This window comes from Oncorhynchus mykiss, chromosome 13 (genome assembly GCF_013265735.2).
Source record: "Oncorhynchus mykiss isolate Arlee chromosome 13, USDA_OmykA_1.1, whole genome shotgun sequence".
Classification (NCBI taxonomy): domain Eukaryota; kingdom Metazoa; phylum Chordata; class Actinopteri; order Salmoniformes; family Salmonidae; genus Oncorhynchus; species Oncorhynchus mykiss.
The window spans coordinates 26,617,015-26,634,745 of NC_048577.1; the positions used below are offsets into that span (position 1 = coordinate 26,617,015).

Below are 17,731 nucleotides of genomic sequence, written 5' to 3' on the forward strand. Positions count from 1 at the left end.
CCAAGAAACACCTGGTCCAATAGCAACAGGGGGAACAACGTTTCAGACAAAACAACTTACATACACTAACACAACATTAAACAAAGCTATACAAATTTTACCTTAAAAACACAAAAGTTTGACTAAAAACAGCTGTCCTAAAAACAATTACACTCTTCAATGATATATACATCGATCAAGTGTTTATGCTCCACCAACGAAACTAGATCATCACATTTTTAAATGTTCAGGAGAGGATTCCAGGACCACGGAGCTGAGTAACTAAAACAATTTCTACCATGACCTGTTCTAATTTTTGGTACTGTTAGAAGCAAATGAGAAGGGGACCGTAATTTATATTTATTTACCGACCTGACTAAAAAAGAACAGAGATGAAATGGCATTTTACCCAATATGGCCTTAAAAATCAGTGTATACCAGTGTTTAAGCCTACGCAAGGTTAATGACGAACAGCCAACAGCACTGTAGACATCACAATATCGAAAATGTGGAGAAAAAACAGGGGTAAAATTATTTAAAAAATGCCGAAATTGGTTGTTACCCACCATTTGCAACAACATCACTGAGCACCATCACTATCTTTCCTTCATGGATCTCCTGCATGTTTACATACTCATTACTCATCTCATATGTATATATGTATTCTATCCTATTCTACTGTATCTTAGTCTACGCATTACTCATCTCATATGTAAATACTGTATTCTATCCTATTCTACTGTATCTTAGTCTCTATTACTCATCTCATATGTATATATGTATTCTATCCTATTCTACTGTATCTTAGTCTCTGTATTACTCATCTCATATGTACATACCGTATTCTATCCTATTCTACTGTGTCTGTCTATGCCGCTCTGACATCGCTCGTCCATATATTTATATATTCTTATTCCTTTACTTAGATTTGTGTGTATTAGGTATTTGTTGTGAAATTGTTAGATATTACTGCACTGTTGGAGCTATGAACACAAGCATTTAGTTAGATATTACTGCACTGTTGGAGCTAGGAACACAAGCATTTAGTTAGAAACATCCCATCTCTTTACATTACTTATGCATTTCAGTGGCCTGTCTGTGTCCAGACTATGTCAAAGGCAAATCCTGGGAGATCTGAACCTAATGCAGCTTGGAGTGATCAGATGACAGAAGTCACATTTAGGTGCCAGGTGTAACTGAGACCATAGATGCTCCATATCCATTACTTTGAGTGTTTTATATAATATGACTAAATGTGTTTTTGTGTTGCAGGGGCAGTCAAGAAATGGAAAAGCAAGGCCACAGAACATGACATAAGCAGAGCTGTGGGAGACCACCTCAAGCCCCTGGTAGAGCCAGGGGTGGTGTTTACCACACCACCACACCTTCAGTAGCCTGGGAAGGTGGGATTGATACTGATTTTCATACTAAGAGGGACCAAGAGTCTGTTGATTAGTCAGTCACTGGGTTAATTTGTTTTTCAATATGTTCAAATCAAATCAAGCTTTATTTATACAGCACATTTCAGACATGGATGCCACACAATGGCTTCACAGGAAAAAACAATGAAAATAAACAGAAATATTGAGGATAAAAAAATTAAAAAACTGAAAGACTAATGAGCTTTGCAAAGGAAATGCCATTGATTAAAATATTAACAATATGATGCTACATCCACCCAAAACATAACTTGTTTTTTAGGAGGGGCTCTGAAAGACACTACGGTGACATCGATTAAAAATTGACTGGTAACAACTGGGACCTAAAAGACACCCACCATGAGACCCACTAAATCTACCCAAGAAGAGGCAAACAAAAGAAAAACCCACACCAAACTTAAAGACGGGAAGCAAACCAAAAAGGTGTTGACTCTCCACATCTATCAAGACAACTGGAGCCCTGGGCCAGACACTCTTAAATAGAACCTGGACCAACTCAGGTGAAACACCTTCCCACTAACGAGATGGACAGGTGTAACACATACTAACTAACGAGGTGACACCAATCGGTTCTTCCAACATGCTAACAAGCTACACGGGCAAAAGTCCAACCTCAAAACATAAATTGAAAAACAAAAGCCTGTAACACCTTCCCCCTTAAGACAACAACTTTATCCTATATTTTTGTTGGACAAGTTTGCTCACCACCAACAGAAAACAATTTACATTTCACATTATCAACTACAATGATTCATCTTTACCAATTTAAACATGGTATCTACTGTCAACAAGTAAAAATAGGTGGAAAAAAACGATTGTTTTCCCACTAGCTTCTAGAACTCTCATCTTCCTAAAACTCACTAGCTTCTAGAACTCTCCTCTTCCTAAAACTCACTAGCTTCTAGAACTCTCATCCCCTTGGAACGAGCCCAAACAAAACTCATCCCCAATACAAAAAAAACGTGCAGTCAAAATAAATTGTGATCCATGGCAACGCACTGGCTAAACGCAAAACACAAATATTTTTGACTGCCCACCTTTGAGACAATCAGCATCCAAGTTGTCCTTACCACGGACATGTCTGATTTCAAGAGGAAACTCCTGCAATATCTGTAATAACTTTCCACCTCACCGCAGAGCTTCTCTCTCTTTTCAGGGTTCACTAGATAGGTATGTTGTTGGATCGGGGCCCAGTCCCCAATGTCATGCTCTAGTACATTTGAGTTGGCACATCTGAGAATTAACCCTGATATTCTAAAAGTGGGTCCATATAATTGTACCAAAAATTGTCAGTTGGTTACATAATTATGATTACTAAATGTTACATGAAAAGTAAATATGAAATATTTAGTTGCATAGTCTTATTTTCAATGACATTTTGCTAGGTGGGATAGCCCCAATGTCAAAACACAGTTTTAACATGTCCAAATCAATAACCAATATGCAGAAACAGTTTGGGATAAATTGAAAACCTAAACATAAAATGTGCAATATACACAAACATCTGCCACAATAATCATATTACTTGTAATTTTTAAAACAAGCACCTTATAAACTGCACAAGCACCAAAAACACTGTTGTTTTGACAAGTAGCAATGAATCACTGATATCGATTAGGGGGGAAATCAGGTTGTACGTGCTGTTGAAACTGACACAAGAAAAAAAAAACATGGAAATGGGAGATATCTTTTACCTCACTGGTTAGAGGACAACCTGCAGAAGACAGTCAGCTACATTTTGGAGTGATGCATTTCAATTTAGGGGTCGCTAAACAAAGGAACACAACACTTATTTGTCATCACTCATCGATATCATGTTGAAATCAATTGTGCCGAGAGGAGGGAGATGAGGTTGCACGTCCTGTTAAAACTAACAGCTCAAAAACCACACGGAATCTGGAAATAATGTGTACACCACTGGTTAGAGGACAATTTGAAGAAAACAGCTCGCCACATTTTGAAGTGTTGCATTTTGATTCAAGTGGGTCACCAACATGGTAAGTGTAACACAGCTATTTTTGTGTTAGTCACTTTTTTGTTAAATCACATAAATAGTACACTTTCAAGAGCCTGGATTTTTCCTAAGGCTGAAATCAATTAAATGGGGCAAATGTTTAGGGTTCTATATTGTGAAATTCCTTAAAATACTCCTACTACAATGTTAAAAACATTCTACTATGTGACATTAATTCATTGATATCATGAAAAAACTCCTTCATGTATGTATTTTCTGATGTTTGATCAGAGATCTTTTATCAGAGTATTTCTTGTCACACTGATCACAGCTATGAGATTTTACTCCTGTGTGCGTTCTCTGGTGTAGAGTCAGCGAGCCAGATGTAGTAAAACTCTTCCCACATTGAGCACAGCCATAAGGTTTCTCTCCTGTGTGTGTTCTCTGGTGTGATACCAGATGGCAAGATTGACCAAAACTCTTCCCACATTGACCACAGCTATAAGGTTTCTCTCCTGTGTGTGTTCTCTGGTGTGATACCAGATGGCAAGATTGACCAAAAGTCTTCTCACATTTATCACAGCTATAAGATTTCTCTCCTGTGTGTATTCTCTGGTGTTGAGTCAAAGTTTTAGATAGAGCAAAACTCTTTCCACATTGACCACAGCTGTAAGGTTTCTCTCCTGTGTGTGTTCTCTGGTGTACAGTCAGATTGCCAGATGTAGTAAAACTCTTCCCACATTGATCACAGCTATAAGGTTTCTCTCCTGTGTGTGTTCTCTGGTGTACAGTCAGAGAGCCAGATGTAGTACATTTCTTCCCACATTGATCACAGCTATAAGGATTCTCTCCTGTGTGTGTTCTCTGGTGTACAGTCAGAGAGCCAGATGTAGTACATTTCTTCCCACATTGATCACAGCTATAAGGATTCTCTCCTGTGTGTGTTCTCTGGTGTACAGTCAGAGAGCCAGATGTTGTACATTTCTTCCCACATTGACCACATCTATAAGATTTCTCTCCTGTGTGTAATCTCTGGTGTTGAGTCAGAGTTCTCGAAGCAGCAAAACTCTTCCCACATTGATCACAGCTGTAAGGTTTCTCTCCTGTGTGTGTTCTCTGGTGCACTGTCAGCTCTCCAGATTGACCAAAACTCTTCCCACATTGATCACAGCTGTAAGGTTTCTCTCCTGTGTGTACTCTCTGGTGTACAGTCAGATGACCAGATGTTGAACATCTCTTCCCACATTGATCACAGCTATAAGGTTTCTCTCCTGTGTGTATTCTCTGGTGTACAGTCAGATGACCAGATGTTGAACATCTCTTCCCACATTGACCACAGCTAAACGGTTTCTCTCCTGTGTGGGTTCTCTGGTGTTGAGTCAGAGTTCTAGATGCAGCAAAACTCTTCCCACATTGATCACAGCTATAAGGTTTTTCTCCTGTGTGTATTCTCTGGTGCACTGTCAACTCTCCAGATCGAAGAAAACTCATCCCACATTGACCACAACTATAAGATTTCTCTCCTGTGTGTGTCTTCTGGTGTTGAGTCAGATGGCAAGATTGACCAAAACTCTTCCCACATTGACCACAGCTATAAGGTTTTTCTCCTGTGTGTGTCTTTTGGTGTTGAGTCAGATAGCAAGATCTACCAAAACTCTTCCCACATTGACCACAGCTATAAGGTTTCTCTCCTGTGTGTGTGCTCTGGTGCAGCGTCAGAGAGCCAGATGTTGAAAAACTCTTCCCACATTGACCACAGCTATAAGGTTTTTCTCCTGTGTGTGTTCTCTGGTGCACTGTCAGATGGCCAGATTGACCAAAACTCTTCCCACATTGAACACAGCAAAAAGGTTTCTCTCCTGTGTGTGTTCTCTGATGAATTTTTATGCCTGATGAGGTGAATCTCTTCCCGCAGTCAGAGCAGTAGTGAGTTCTCTTCCCTGTGGATCTCTGCAGGTGTTTATTGAGGTGTTCTGATCTGGAGAGACTCTTCTCTGCCTGTTCAGCATCATGAGGTTGTTGAGGCTCCCCAGAGGATCCACGATAGTGAAGTATCTCTCCTGTGTAAACAACAAAGTCAGACAGATGATTAAAGGCCCACAACAGCAGAAGTCCACTGTAACAGGTGATGCCAACAGCGTAGCCATGATGTTGTACAGCAATTGACGTCTGTAATGAATGTTAAAGTTATTTGACAATTGTCTTAAAATGAGCAACAATAATCATATTTTGTCTTGTTTTCACATTAGTAGTAACATCGATGATTGTAGGCTAGAAATAAGTTATTCATGTTGTAGAAACTCTAAGCAGTGTGCCTGACGACTTTTGGTCTCCAATATACGGCCCTTTCTGTGTTTCCTAAAATTACGGCACGAGGGCGATGCACATGCAATTTGGTTGTAGAAACTCCTCCCTGCTAATGAGGAAACCGATAGTTATGGATGTACTATATCTGATTAGAGCAAAAATGGTGAGCAAATATTATAGTTTCTCACAATGTATTCTGAATGTGAATGGGGGAAAACACAGGGAAGTAACCTCCATTTCCAGGAAGCTTACAAGTGCATTTCACACTACTTTGGATTATAATCGTAAGGCTCGCTTGAATGTCCTGCTTAATATAATGTTTGCTACCGTATTAAGAACCACGTTAATGACAGTATCAAATTGGGTGTTGTCAATAAAGTTATGATTTTTTAAATGTATATTTAATTAAATTTAGTTTTCACCGTTACTTAACCATGTAGGCCAGTTGAGAACAAGTTCTCATTTACAACTGTGACCTGGCCAAGATAAATCAAAGTAGTGCGACAAAAAAACAGAGTTACATACACGTGGGATAAACAAACGTACAGTCAATAACAAAATAGAAAAGTCTATATACAGTGTGTGCAAATGGAGTAATGAGGCACGGCAATAAATAGGCCATAGTAGCGAAGTAATTACAAATTTGGAAATGAACACTGGAGTGATAGATGTGCAGATGATGATGTGCAAGTAGAAATACTGGTGTGCAAAAGAGAAAAAAGTCACAAAAAATGGGGATGAGGTAGCTAGTTGGATGGGCAATTTACAGATGGGCTGTGTACAGCTGCAGCGAGCGGTAAGCTGCTCAGATAGCTGATGCTTAAAGTTAGTGAGGGAGATATAAGTCTCCAACTTCAGCGATTTTTGCAATTTGTTCCAGTCATTGGCAGCAGAGAACTGTAAGGAAAGAAGGCCAAAGAGGTGTTGGCTTTGGGGATGACCAGTGAGATATACCTGCTGGAGCGCGTGATATAGGTGGGTGTTGCTATGATGACCAGTGAGCTGAGTTAAGGCAGAGCTTTACATAGCAAAGACATATAGATTATCTGGAGCCAGTGGGTTTGGTGACGAATATGTAGCGAGGGCCAGCCGACAAGAGCATACAGGTCGCAGTGGTGGGTGGTATATGAGCTTTTGGTGAAAAAACGGATGGCACTGTGATAGACTGCATCCAGTTTCCTGTAGAGTTGGAGGCTATTTTGTAAATTATATCACAGAAGTCAAGAATCGGTAGGATAGTCAGTTTTACGAGGGTATGTTTGGCAGCGTGAGTGAAGGAGGCTTTGTTGCGAAATAGGAAGCCGATTCTAGAATTAATTTTGGATTGGAGATGCTTAATATGAGTCTGGAAGGAGAGTTTACAGTCTATCCAGACACCTAGGTATTTGTAGTTGTGCACGTATTCTAAGTCAGAACCGTCCAGAGTAGTGATGCTAGTCGGGCGGGCGGGTGCGGGCAGCCATCGGTTGAAGAGCATGCATTTAGTTTTACTAGCGTTTAAGAGCAGTTGGAGGCCACAGAAGGAGTGTTGTATGGCATTGAAGCTCATTTGGGGGTTTGTTAACACTGTCCAAAGAAGGGCCAGATGTATACAGAAAAGCAAGAGCGACATCGTTGATATATACAGAAAAGAGACGGCCCGAGAAATGAACCCTGTGGTACCCCCATAGAGACTCCCAGAGGTCCGGACAACAGGCCAGGTTGATGAAGACGGCTGCACAGTACTGTCTTTTATCGATGGCGGTTATATCGTTTAGTACCTTGAGTGTGGATGAGGTGCACCCGTGACCAGCTCGGAAACCGGATTGCACAGCGGAGAAGGTACGGTGGGATTCGAAATGGTCAGTGATCTGTTTGTTAACTTCTCTAGGGTAGGGGGCAGCATTCAGAATTGTGGATGAAAAGCATGCCCAAATTAAACTGCCAGCTACCCAGAAGATAAGATATGCATTTTATTAGTGGATTTAGATATAAAACACTCTGAAGTTTCTAAAACTGTTTGCATCATGTCTGTGAGTATAACATAACTTATTTAGCAGGCGAAACTCCGAGGACAAACCATCCAGATTTCTAAGGGACATGCTTGCAGTTCCTTCCGCTTCCACTGATGTCAACAGTCTCAACAACGCGCCAAATAAATTGACATTTTGGATATATAATGACGGAATTAATCGAACAAAAGGACCATTTGTGATATTTATGGGACATATTGGAGTGCCAACAACAGAAGCTCGTCAAAGTCATGAATTATATTTTTATTTCTGCGTTTTGTGTCGCGCCTGCAGGGTTGAATATGCTTATCTCTCTTTGTTTACAATGGTACTATCCTCAGATAATAGCATCGTATGCTTTCGCCGAAAAGCCTATTTGAATTCTGACATGTTGGCTGGATTCACAACCAGTGTAGCTTTAATTTGGTATCTTTCATGTGTGATTTAATGAAAGTTTCATTTTATAGTAATTTTCAAAGTAATTAATTTTGCGATCTACATTTTCTCAGGCTTTTTGCCAAGTGAGACAGTAGTGTCTTGCCTAAACTCAGAGTTTTGGATATAAATTACAGAACAAAACATACATGTATTCTGTAATATGAAGTCCTATGAGTGTCATCTGATGAAGGTCATCAAAGGTTAGTGATTCATTTTCTCTCTATTTCTGCTTTTTGTTACTGCTCTCTTTGGCAGGAAAAATGGCTGTCTTTTTCTGTGACTTGGCTCATACCTAACATAATCGTTTGGTGTGCTTTCGTCTTTTTGAAATCGGACACTTTGGCTGGATTTACAAGTGTATCTTTAAAATGGCGTAAAATACTTGTTTGTTTGAGGAATTTAAATGATGGGATTTCTGTTGTTTGAATTTGGCACCCTGCAGTTTCACTGGCTGTTGATGAGGTGGGACGCTACCATCCCACATACCCTAGAGAAGTTAACTTGGCTTTCGAAGACTTTAGAAAGGCTGGACAGAATGGATATAGGTCTAAAACAGTTTGGGTCTTGAGTGTCACCCCCTTTGAAGAGTGGGATGACTGCAGAAGCTTTCCAATCTTTAGGAATCTCGGACGATATGAAAGAGCGGTTGAACAGACTAGTAATAGGGGTTGCAACAATGGCGGCGGATAACTTTAGTCCAGACTGACTAGCCCAGCTGATTTGTACGGCTCCAGGTTTTGCAGCTCTTTCAGAACATCAGCTATCTGGATTTGGGTGAAGGAGAAGCTGGGGAGGCTTGGTTAACTAGCTGCGGGGGGTGTGGAGCTGTTGGCCGGGGTTGGGGTAGCCAGGAGGAAAGCATGGCCAGCCGTACAGAAATGCTTAATGAAATTCTTGATTATTGTGGATTTATCGGTGGTGACATAGTTTCCTAGCCTCAGTGCAGTGGGCAGCTGGGAGGAGGTGCTCTTATTCTCCATGGACTTTAGTGTCCCAAAACTTTTTGGAGTTAGAGCTACAGGACGCACATTTCTGTTTGAAAAAGCTAGCCTTTGCTTTCCTAACGGACTGTGTGTATTGGTTCCTGACTTCTCTGAAAAATGGCATATTGCGGGGACAATTCGACACTAGTGCAGTACGCCACAGGATGTATTTGTGCTGGTCAAGGACAGTCACGTCTGGAGTGAACCAAGGGCTATATCTGTTCTTAGTTCTACATTTTTTGAAAGGGGCATGCTTATTTAAGTTGGTGAGGAAATTACTTTTAAAAGAACAACCAGGCATCCTCTACTGATGGGATGAGGTCAATATCCTTCCAGGATACCCGGACCAGGTCGATTAGAAAGGCCTGCTCGCAGAAGTGTTTTAGGGAGCGTTTGACAGTGATGAGGGGTGGTTGTTTGACCGCGAACCCATAACGGATGTAGACAATGAGGCAGTGATCGCCGAGATCCTGATTGAAAACAGCATAGGTGTATTTGGAGGGCAAGTTGGTCAGGATATCTATGAGGGTGCCCATGTTTACAGATTTAGGGTTGTACCTGGTGGGTTCCTTGATAATATTTATGAGATTGATGGCATCTATTCACATATGGTGTCCAGGCCACAGCTGGGAGCTGAGGGGGGTTAGTAACAGGCGGAAACAGTGCGAGACTTATTTCTGGAGAGATTAATTTTTTAAATTAGAACCTAAAACTGTTTGGGCATAGACCTGGAAAGTATGACATAACTATGCAGGCCATCTCTGCAGTAGATTGCAACTCCTCCCCCTTTGGCAGTTTTATCTTGATGGAAAATGTTGTAGTTAGGGATGGACATTTCTGAATTTTTGGTGGCCTTCCAAAGCCAGGATTCAGACACGGCAAGGACATCAAGGTTGCTAAAGCAGTGAGTAAAACAAACTTAGGGAGGAGGCTTCTGATGTTAACATGCATGAAACCAAGGCTTTTACAGTTACAAATGTCAACAAATGAGAGCGCCTGGGGACACACAGGGCCTGGGTTAACCTCTACATCACCCGAGGAACAGAGGAGTAGGATGAGGGTACGGCTAAAGGCTATCAGAAGGTTGTCTAGTGCGTTGTGAACAGAGAATAAAAGGAGCAGATTTATTGACGTGGTAGGATAGATTCAAGGCATAATGTACAGACATGGGTATGGTAGGGTGCAGGTACAGTGGAGGTAAACCTAGGCACTGAGTGACGATAAGAGAGGTTGCATCTCTGGAGGCACTAGTTATGATAGGTGAGGTCACCACATGTGTGGGAGGTGGGACAAAAGAGCTCTCTGAGGCATGTTGAGTGGGACTAGGGGCTCCGCAGTAAAATATAACAATGATATCTACCCTAAACAATATACAAGGTATATTTACATTAGAGAGAGACGTAAAGTGAGGTACAAAGCAATCACAGGTGTTGATTGGGAGAGCAAGCTAAGACAACAACAGGTAAAATGGCGATGAATGGGCAGAGAGGGTCAGTTAACTACACACAGGGCCTGAGTTCGAGGCTGGGGCCGCCAGATAAACAAAATAAACAAAATGGAGTACTGTGATTAATGAACAGTCCAGCAGGCATCAGCTATGTAGCCAAGTGATCATAGGGTCCAGTGAACAGGAATATGAAACAGGGAAGCCCTTAGGTAGTCTTTACTACGCTAGCCGGGAGATGCGCCTGGCTCGAGGCTAACTGGTGCTAGCGTCAGGACCAGGGCATCATCGACGTCCGGCAAAGGCCGGTTTAGGGCACATCGGACAGAATTATGTCGGCAGACCAGACGTGATGGATCGGCGGGGTTCCGTGTCGACAAATGGTCCAGGCCATTGGCAAAAGAGGTATTGTAGCTGGAGTCATTTTGTTTGCTAGTCGGGAGATGCACCTGACTCGAGGCTAACTGGTGCTAGCTTCGGGACAAGGGCGTTAGCCACTATAGCCACTCCGGTGCAAAGGTCCAGAGCTTACAGCAGGAATCCGGTGATGTAGTCATCTTAGTGAAGAGTCCGGGAGGCATGAGCTGTGTAGCTGAGTGATCATAGGGTCCAGTGAGCAGGCCGGGAGATGGGCCTGGCTCAAGGCTAGCTTCGGGGCTGGTCCACTCGGTAGCAGCTAGCTAGCTGCGATTATCCGGTGTAATGGTCCAGAGCTTATGTCAGGAATACAGTGATGTAGTGGAGAAAAACAGTCCGACATGTTCAGGGTTGATATTGCACTGTGCAGACTAGAGGTCGACCGATTAAATGGGAATGGACGATTAATTTGGGCCGATTTAAAGTTTTCATAACAATCGGCGATCGGCATTTTTGGACACAGATTGTGGCCGATTACATTGCACTCCACGAGGAGACTGCGTGGCAGGCTGACTACCTGTTATGCGAATGCAGCAAGGAGCCAAGGTAAAGCTGCTAGCTAGCATTAAACTTATCTTATAAAAAACAATCAATCTTAACAATCACTAGTTAACTACACATGGTTGATGATATTACTAGTTCATCTAGCTTGTCCTGCGTTGCATATAATCGATGCGGTGCCTGGTAATTTATCATTGAATCACAGCCTACTTTTCAAACGGGTGATGATTTAACAAAAGCATTTTGCGAAAAAAGCAGTGTCATTGTGTAACAGTATAACTTTAGACCGTCCCCTCGCCCATACCCAGGCGCGAACCAGGGACCCTCTGCACACATCAACAACAGTCACCCACGAAGCATCGTTACCCATCGCTCCACAAAAGCCGCGGCCCTTGCAGAGCAAGGGGAACCACTACTTCAAGGTCTCAGAGCAAGTGACGTCACCGATTGAAACGCTATTTAGCGCGCCCCACCGCTAACTAAGCTAGCTGTTTCACATCCATTACACTTGCACCAATGTGTACCTAACCATAAACATCAACACCTTTCTTAAAACCAATACACAAGTATATATTTTTAAACCTGCATATTTAGTTAATATTGCCTGCTAACATGCATTTATTTTAACTAGGGAAATTGTGTCACTTCTCTTGCATTCTGTGCAACAGAGTCAGGGTATATGCAACAGTTTGGGCCGCCTGGCTCGTTGCGAATTAATTTGCCAGAATTGTACATAATTATGACATAACATTGAAGGTTTTGCAATGTAACAACAATATTTAGACTTATGGATGCCACCCGTTAGATAAAATACTGAACGGTTCCGTATTTCACTGATAGAATAAAGGTTTTCGAAATGATAGTTTCCGGACTTGACCATAATGACTTAAGGCTCGTATTTGTGTGTTTATTATATTATAGTTAAGTCTATGATTTGATATAGCAGTCTGACTGAGCGGTGGTAGGCAGCAGCAGGCTCGTAATAGTCAAAGGTATATGGTTTAGAGAGAAATAGTTGACGCGTCATAATTCCTATAATAACATGCGGCTGAACTTGAAAGGGGTTCCTTCGTTATTTTACCGTTCATGTCTTCCATAGAGAATGTCTTGATCTACTTCCAATAAGTTCTGTGTTTCGTTCAGGCTTAAACCGCCTCGGCGTTTTGATACCCATGTAAATCTCACTAGGATAAGGTAACGTTTGTCAACATATTTTCATCAATCGACTCTACAAATAGTTTTATCTTCGCTTATATTGATCAGTTACCTTGTCCTATGGATATCTACACAGTTATCAAATTGGCAAGGTGGTGTAAGCCTACACGAAACACAAACCTTATTTTAAGTGAATATAAAAATATCCTATGGAATAATTGAATGAAGGAACCGCTTTTCAGATTTTGCTAGGTGTCATGGGAATTATGACTCGCACTTTGGTAGTCAATTCTTACCATGCCCATTATTAAAATAGGATTTCCTACATATATAAATTACAGTTTTTGTTTTCAACATTCATCACAGGTAACTTAAACTACATTTTTATTCAAACAGTTGAGAGTATTTGTCTCCTAAGCAGACTCTTCAGTATCGTTGTCACTTCAGAGCTGTGTGTGTGTGTGTGTGTGTGTGTGTGTCTTATTTGTGATAAAGATGTAAGCATGGTGTCAGCAACAGCTAAATCAAAACATACCACCAACCTGTGGAATCACCTTAAGAACACCCACCCAGAAGCCCATAAGGAAGCAATAATGAAAAAAGCAAACGCAAATTGTTTACAAGGAAAAAGTGATACAGGGACATCGCAGGCTACAATCTTACAACTTTTTAATAAACAAGTAAAATGGCAGGACAAAGACCCAAGGGCCAAGAAGATGGATGTAGCAATTATTGAGATGATTGCAACTGACAACCAGCCATTCACAGTGGTGTCTGACGTTGGTTTTCAGCGGCTGATTACTCTTGCTGAATCCCGGTACAGGATCAAAGATTAAAAATATATTTCGCACCGAAATGCTAGATAAAACACATGAAAGAGTTGTGATGAAAGTGAAGAATCTGGTGGCACCAGTGAACGCTCCACACATGGCATTCACAACTGACTGCTGGTCAGGCACTAGAGTCCCTGATGAACCTTACGGGACATTTCATTGACAATGTCTAGACAAGAAAGCAGGTTGTGCTGAATGTCAAGACTATGATTGGATCACACACAGGAAACTACATCAGAGAGATGTTTTTGACCATGTTGGAATACTGGGAAATCCACACAGAACGTGTAGTGCTGGTCCTCAGGGACAGTGGGACAAACATGGTGAAAGGTATGAGACTGGCAGAGCTTCCAGACTTCAGCTACAGTGCACACATCCTACAGCTTGTAATCAATGATGGCCTATCCAGTCAGACAGCTGTGCTAGACATTATTGCCATGTTGAAGAGCTGTGCAACTCACTTTGAGCACTCTGTACTGGCCAAACAGAGGCTGAGGGCCATTCAGGAAGAGCTTGGCCTTCCCAAACACAGCATCATCCAAGCAGTTCAAACTCGCTGGAACTCAACACTACACATGTTGCAGAGGATGTTTGAACAGAGGCATGCACTGAATGTGTATGCAGGTGAATACGGACACATCAGCAGTTTGTCTGCTGCACAATGGGACATTGTCTCTAACCTAATTGAGACTCTGGCACCTATGGAGGAGGTGACACTGGAGATGAGCCACTCCAACTCTACAGCAGCATGAAGCATCCCCAGTGTGTCGGTGCTGAGGCTGATGCTGCAGCAGGAGGGTTCTTCTACTCAAGGCATCAAAACTTTACGGAACACCATGTTGGACAGTCTGACAAGGAGGTTCTCCAAGGCCGAGGAGACAAAGTGCCTGGTGCTGGCAACTGTCCTGGATCCACGTTACAAGAGCTATGCCTTCAGCTCAGGGACAGCACTAGAGAAAGCAAAAGAGTGGCTGAAGGAGGAGTCTGACCTACTAAGGAAACCAAATCCCAGAGCCACAGCATAAGGGACAAGTGAAGAGGAGGACCCAGGTGCAAAAAAGCAAAGAGTGCAAGTAGATCAGCCACCCAGTCTGGTGGACAGCCTCTACGCTAGAATCCTTGGAAACAAAGAGGGCAGGGCTGAAGACCAGGTAGATCAGCCACCCAGTCTGGTGGACAGCCTCTACGCTAGAATCATTGGAAACAAAGAGGGCAGGGCTGAAGACCAGGTAGATCAGCCACCCAGTCTGGTGGACAGCCTCTACGCTAGAATCATTGGAAGCCAAGAGGGCAGGGCTGAAGTCCAGTGCAGTTTTGAAATTGAGTTTGAGCGTTACCTCACAGAGCCTGTCATTGACAGAAAGAGCGGCTTGCTTTTGGAGCGGTGGAAGCAGAATGAGGATAGACTTTAATCACTCGCTCCACTGGCAAACAAGTTTCTCTGTCCCCCTCCTTCTTCGGTCCCAAGCAGAGAGAGTGTTCAGTGAGGTGGGGAACATTTATGATAAGTAGAGGAGCTGACTGACAGGGGAACATGCAGACAAGCTCTGCTTTCGGCACTACAACCTAAAACTTCTGAACTGGGAATATTGAAGACCCATGAAAGCTGCTGCTTCCTGTCAACATATGTTCTCATGTCATTTGAGACTAAATTGATTTTATTTATGGATTATATTAAGTTAAAATAAAAGTGTTCATTGTTCATTCAGTATTGTGGCAAATGTCAATATTACACATTTTTGTGTGTATATAAATATATATAACAATAAAACATTTAAATCGTCCGATTAACCGGTATCAGCTTTTTTTTGGTCCTCCAATAATCGGTATCGGCGTTGAAAAATCACAATCGGTCGACCTCTATTAGAAACAATAACAAAGCGTACTTCATGCCCGTTTTAGCAAAAAACTGAGGGATGGGGCTGGAGAAATGCAACAATCCATGATATCAACATTATAGATTTAGCCATGTTTTGAGGATATACAGTGTTTGTTTATATTTACTGACAATCATTGCAGTAAAACAAAACGCTTATATTTTGGGTTCTGATGGGGTACGACAGTTGAACTAAGCCCATCGGGCATTTATAAGTGATTTCTTAAAGATACAATGGGTACATGTCATTCATGTATAAGTCCAAAAATGGATGTAACAACTGCTGATTGCCACTTTAAGAGTAGATCTTGGGCTAATCTAATATGAGATTTTGTCATTGGATGCATTTGATCAATTGTTAACGTTTTGTTGATAGTCCACTCTTGATGTTCTACACGTTACAGTGTAGCTTCAGCCATTCCTACAGAACAACATTAAAGTGTAGAACATCTTTACTGCATATTGGTTCAACGACTGAAGAGACGGTACTTACTGGTGTTAACTAGATCTTCAACATCCTCTTCTTCCTCCAATGTGACAGTCATCTCCTCCTCCTCCTCTCCAAAAACTGCACCCTCTTTCTCAGCCTCCTCTTCTTTTACTGTAACATCCTCCTCCTCTTTCACTCTGAACGCGTCTTCCTCTTCTTTCACTGAAACGTCTTTCTCTTCTTCTTTCACCGTAAGAGTCTCACCCTCTACTTGTTTTTGTAGTGTGACATCCTTCTCTTCCTCCTCCTCTTTCACAAGACCTTCTTTCTCCGTCCAGCAGACCTCTTCTTTATCAGGAGGAGAGTAGTTTAGTGAACTCATGGTCGGGGATGTTAGCTAGTTAGCATTAGCGACTAGCCTAGTTCTAAGCTAACTTAGCAAACCAGCTAGCTGACAAACAACGTAAATATATAATTAAATGGGCCAACAAGTACATACGACAGAAGTGTGTTTAATACACATTGACTAATGTACACTAAAACAGTGTAAAGAGAGTGAATGTTGTTGCTGTGTTTGCTAGAAAGCTACCGAGGTGTCTGACGAGCTGTTGTTCTTGAAGGAGCGTCCCGTCCACTAGATTATTCGTCACACTGGCAGCGTAGCCTGAACCTAAAAGACGCACATCGCCATCTGCTGACTGGAGTGGGCAACGCAGTTGAGGAACCAAAAGTACATTTTTCATTTATTGAATAAAAGTTTCATATTAGATTAAGTCGTTCACAGAGAAGCATGTGTTGATTTATTCGTGTTTAATGAGTGAGATTTTAAAACAAACTTTACACCCACATTTGCATTGAACCATACTTCTGACATGGATCATTTTGACCCCAGAGGCATGTCTTTTATCATTGCCAAAATGTGGTTCATTCAATTCTTCAAAATGTTCATGACTTTGTCAATCAACTTGTTCTTAATAAATCTAAATAATGGTTTAGTGTTTCTGTATCAATATAGACTTTTAACAAATTCAAATCCTTTGGAGTCATTTTGACCCCAGCCAAAAGCACATTTGATAAATAGGACGTTTATTTCAAATCAAATCAAAATCACATTATATTGGTCACATACACGTGTTTAGCAGATGTTATTGCGGGTGTAGTGAAATGCTTGTGTTTCTAGCTCCGACGGTGCAGTAATATCTAACAAGTAATATCTAACCATTTCACAACATATACACACAAATCTAAGTATTCAAATCTAGGTTTCTCTGTAGACATGATCCATTCCACCAGAGGGTGGAGGGGCACCTGTATCAGTGGTTTTGACCAGATAGACACCTGCAGACACACAGTATAGTGTCTACCATGTCCTCTCCTAAGAATGGATTTTTCTATACCACATATCACATGACTGTACAAAACTGCCAACGGTAGAAAACTCTGCCAACACTCAAATTTCTGCAGCATTGAATGTCCCCAAGAATACAGTGACCTCTATCATGCTTAATGGAAGAAGTTTATTATTATTTGTAGTCTTGCATGTCGTCTACTTTGATGCTAAATACCATTTTCAAATCCGTGAATAAAGGATCCCCATTAGTTCCTGCCAAGGCAGCAGCTACTCTTCCTGGGGTCCAGCAAAATAAAGGCAGTTATACAATATTAAAAACATTACAATACATTCACAACACACGGTGTACCCTCAGTCACCTTGTCTTAGAGAGATTTACATGGTTATTAAAACGTCACACCAGGGTGAGCCTAAACAAAACACAGCCATGTGGGAAAAATGTATGGTGGAAAAACGATGTGAACCATTTCCCTGTTTGACCTGTAGTTGTTATGAATATTATGACTCTACAGCGCCCCAAAGTGGACGTGTCAAAATATGTTACATTGATAAAGCACACTTTATTTAACCTCCACGTCAACATGGCATTGTAGATTTTAGCGGTATATAGTATGTATTTTGGATGTTTTCAGT

At 41.6% G+C, this 17,731-nt stretch overlaps 1 protein-coding gene across 1 annotated transcript; it reads right to left on the reverse strand.

The window, feature by feature from the left end:
- Nucleotides 1-967: 967 nt before the first annotated feature.
- Nucleotides 968-15,949, reverse strand: LOC118938434 (zinc finger protein 420-like). The gene is made up of 2 exons (XM_036942374.1): nucleotides 15,811-15,949; nucleotides 968-5,432 (listed from the first exon to the last, which is right to left on the reverse strand). Exons 1-2 carry the CDS (start codon nucleotides 15,860-15,862, stop codon nucleotides 3,634-3,636), a joined length of 1,851 nt encoding a protein of 616 aa, XP_036798269.1. The 5' UTR covers nucleotides 15,863-15,949; the 3' UTR covers nucleotides 968-3,633.
- Nucleotides 15,950-17,731: the final 1,782 nt, after the last annotated feature.

Bases quoted from the DNA above. Each gene is read 5' to 3' on its own strand.
- LOC118938434 (XM_036942374.1), bottom strand. From the start codon at position 15,862: ATGACTGTCACATTGGAGGAAGAAGAGGATGTTGAAGATCTAGTTAAC. The intron at 5,433-15,810 runs GTAAGTACCGTC...TTGTTTACACAG, and splicing joins TGAAGATCTAGTTAACACCA to GAGAGATACTTCACTATCGT.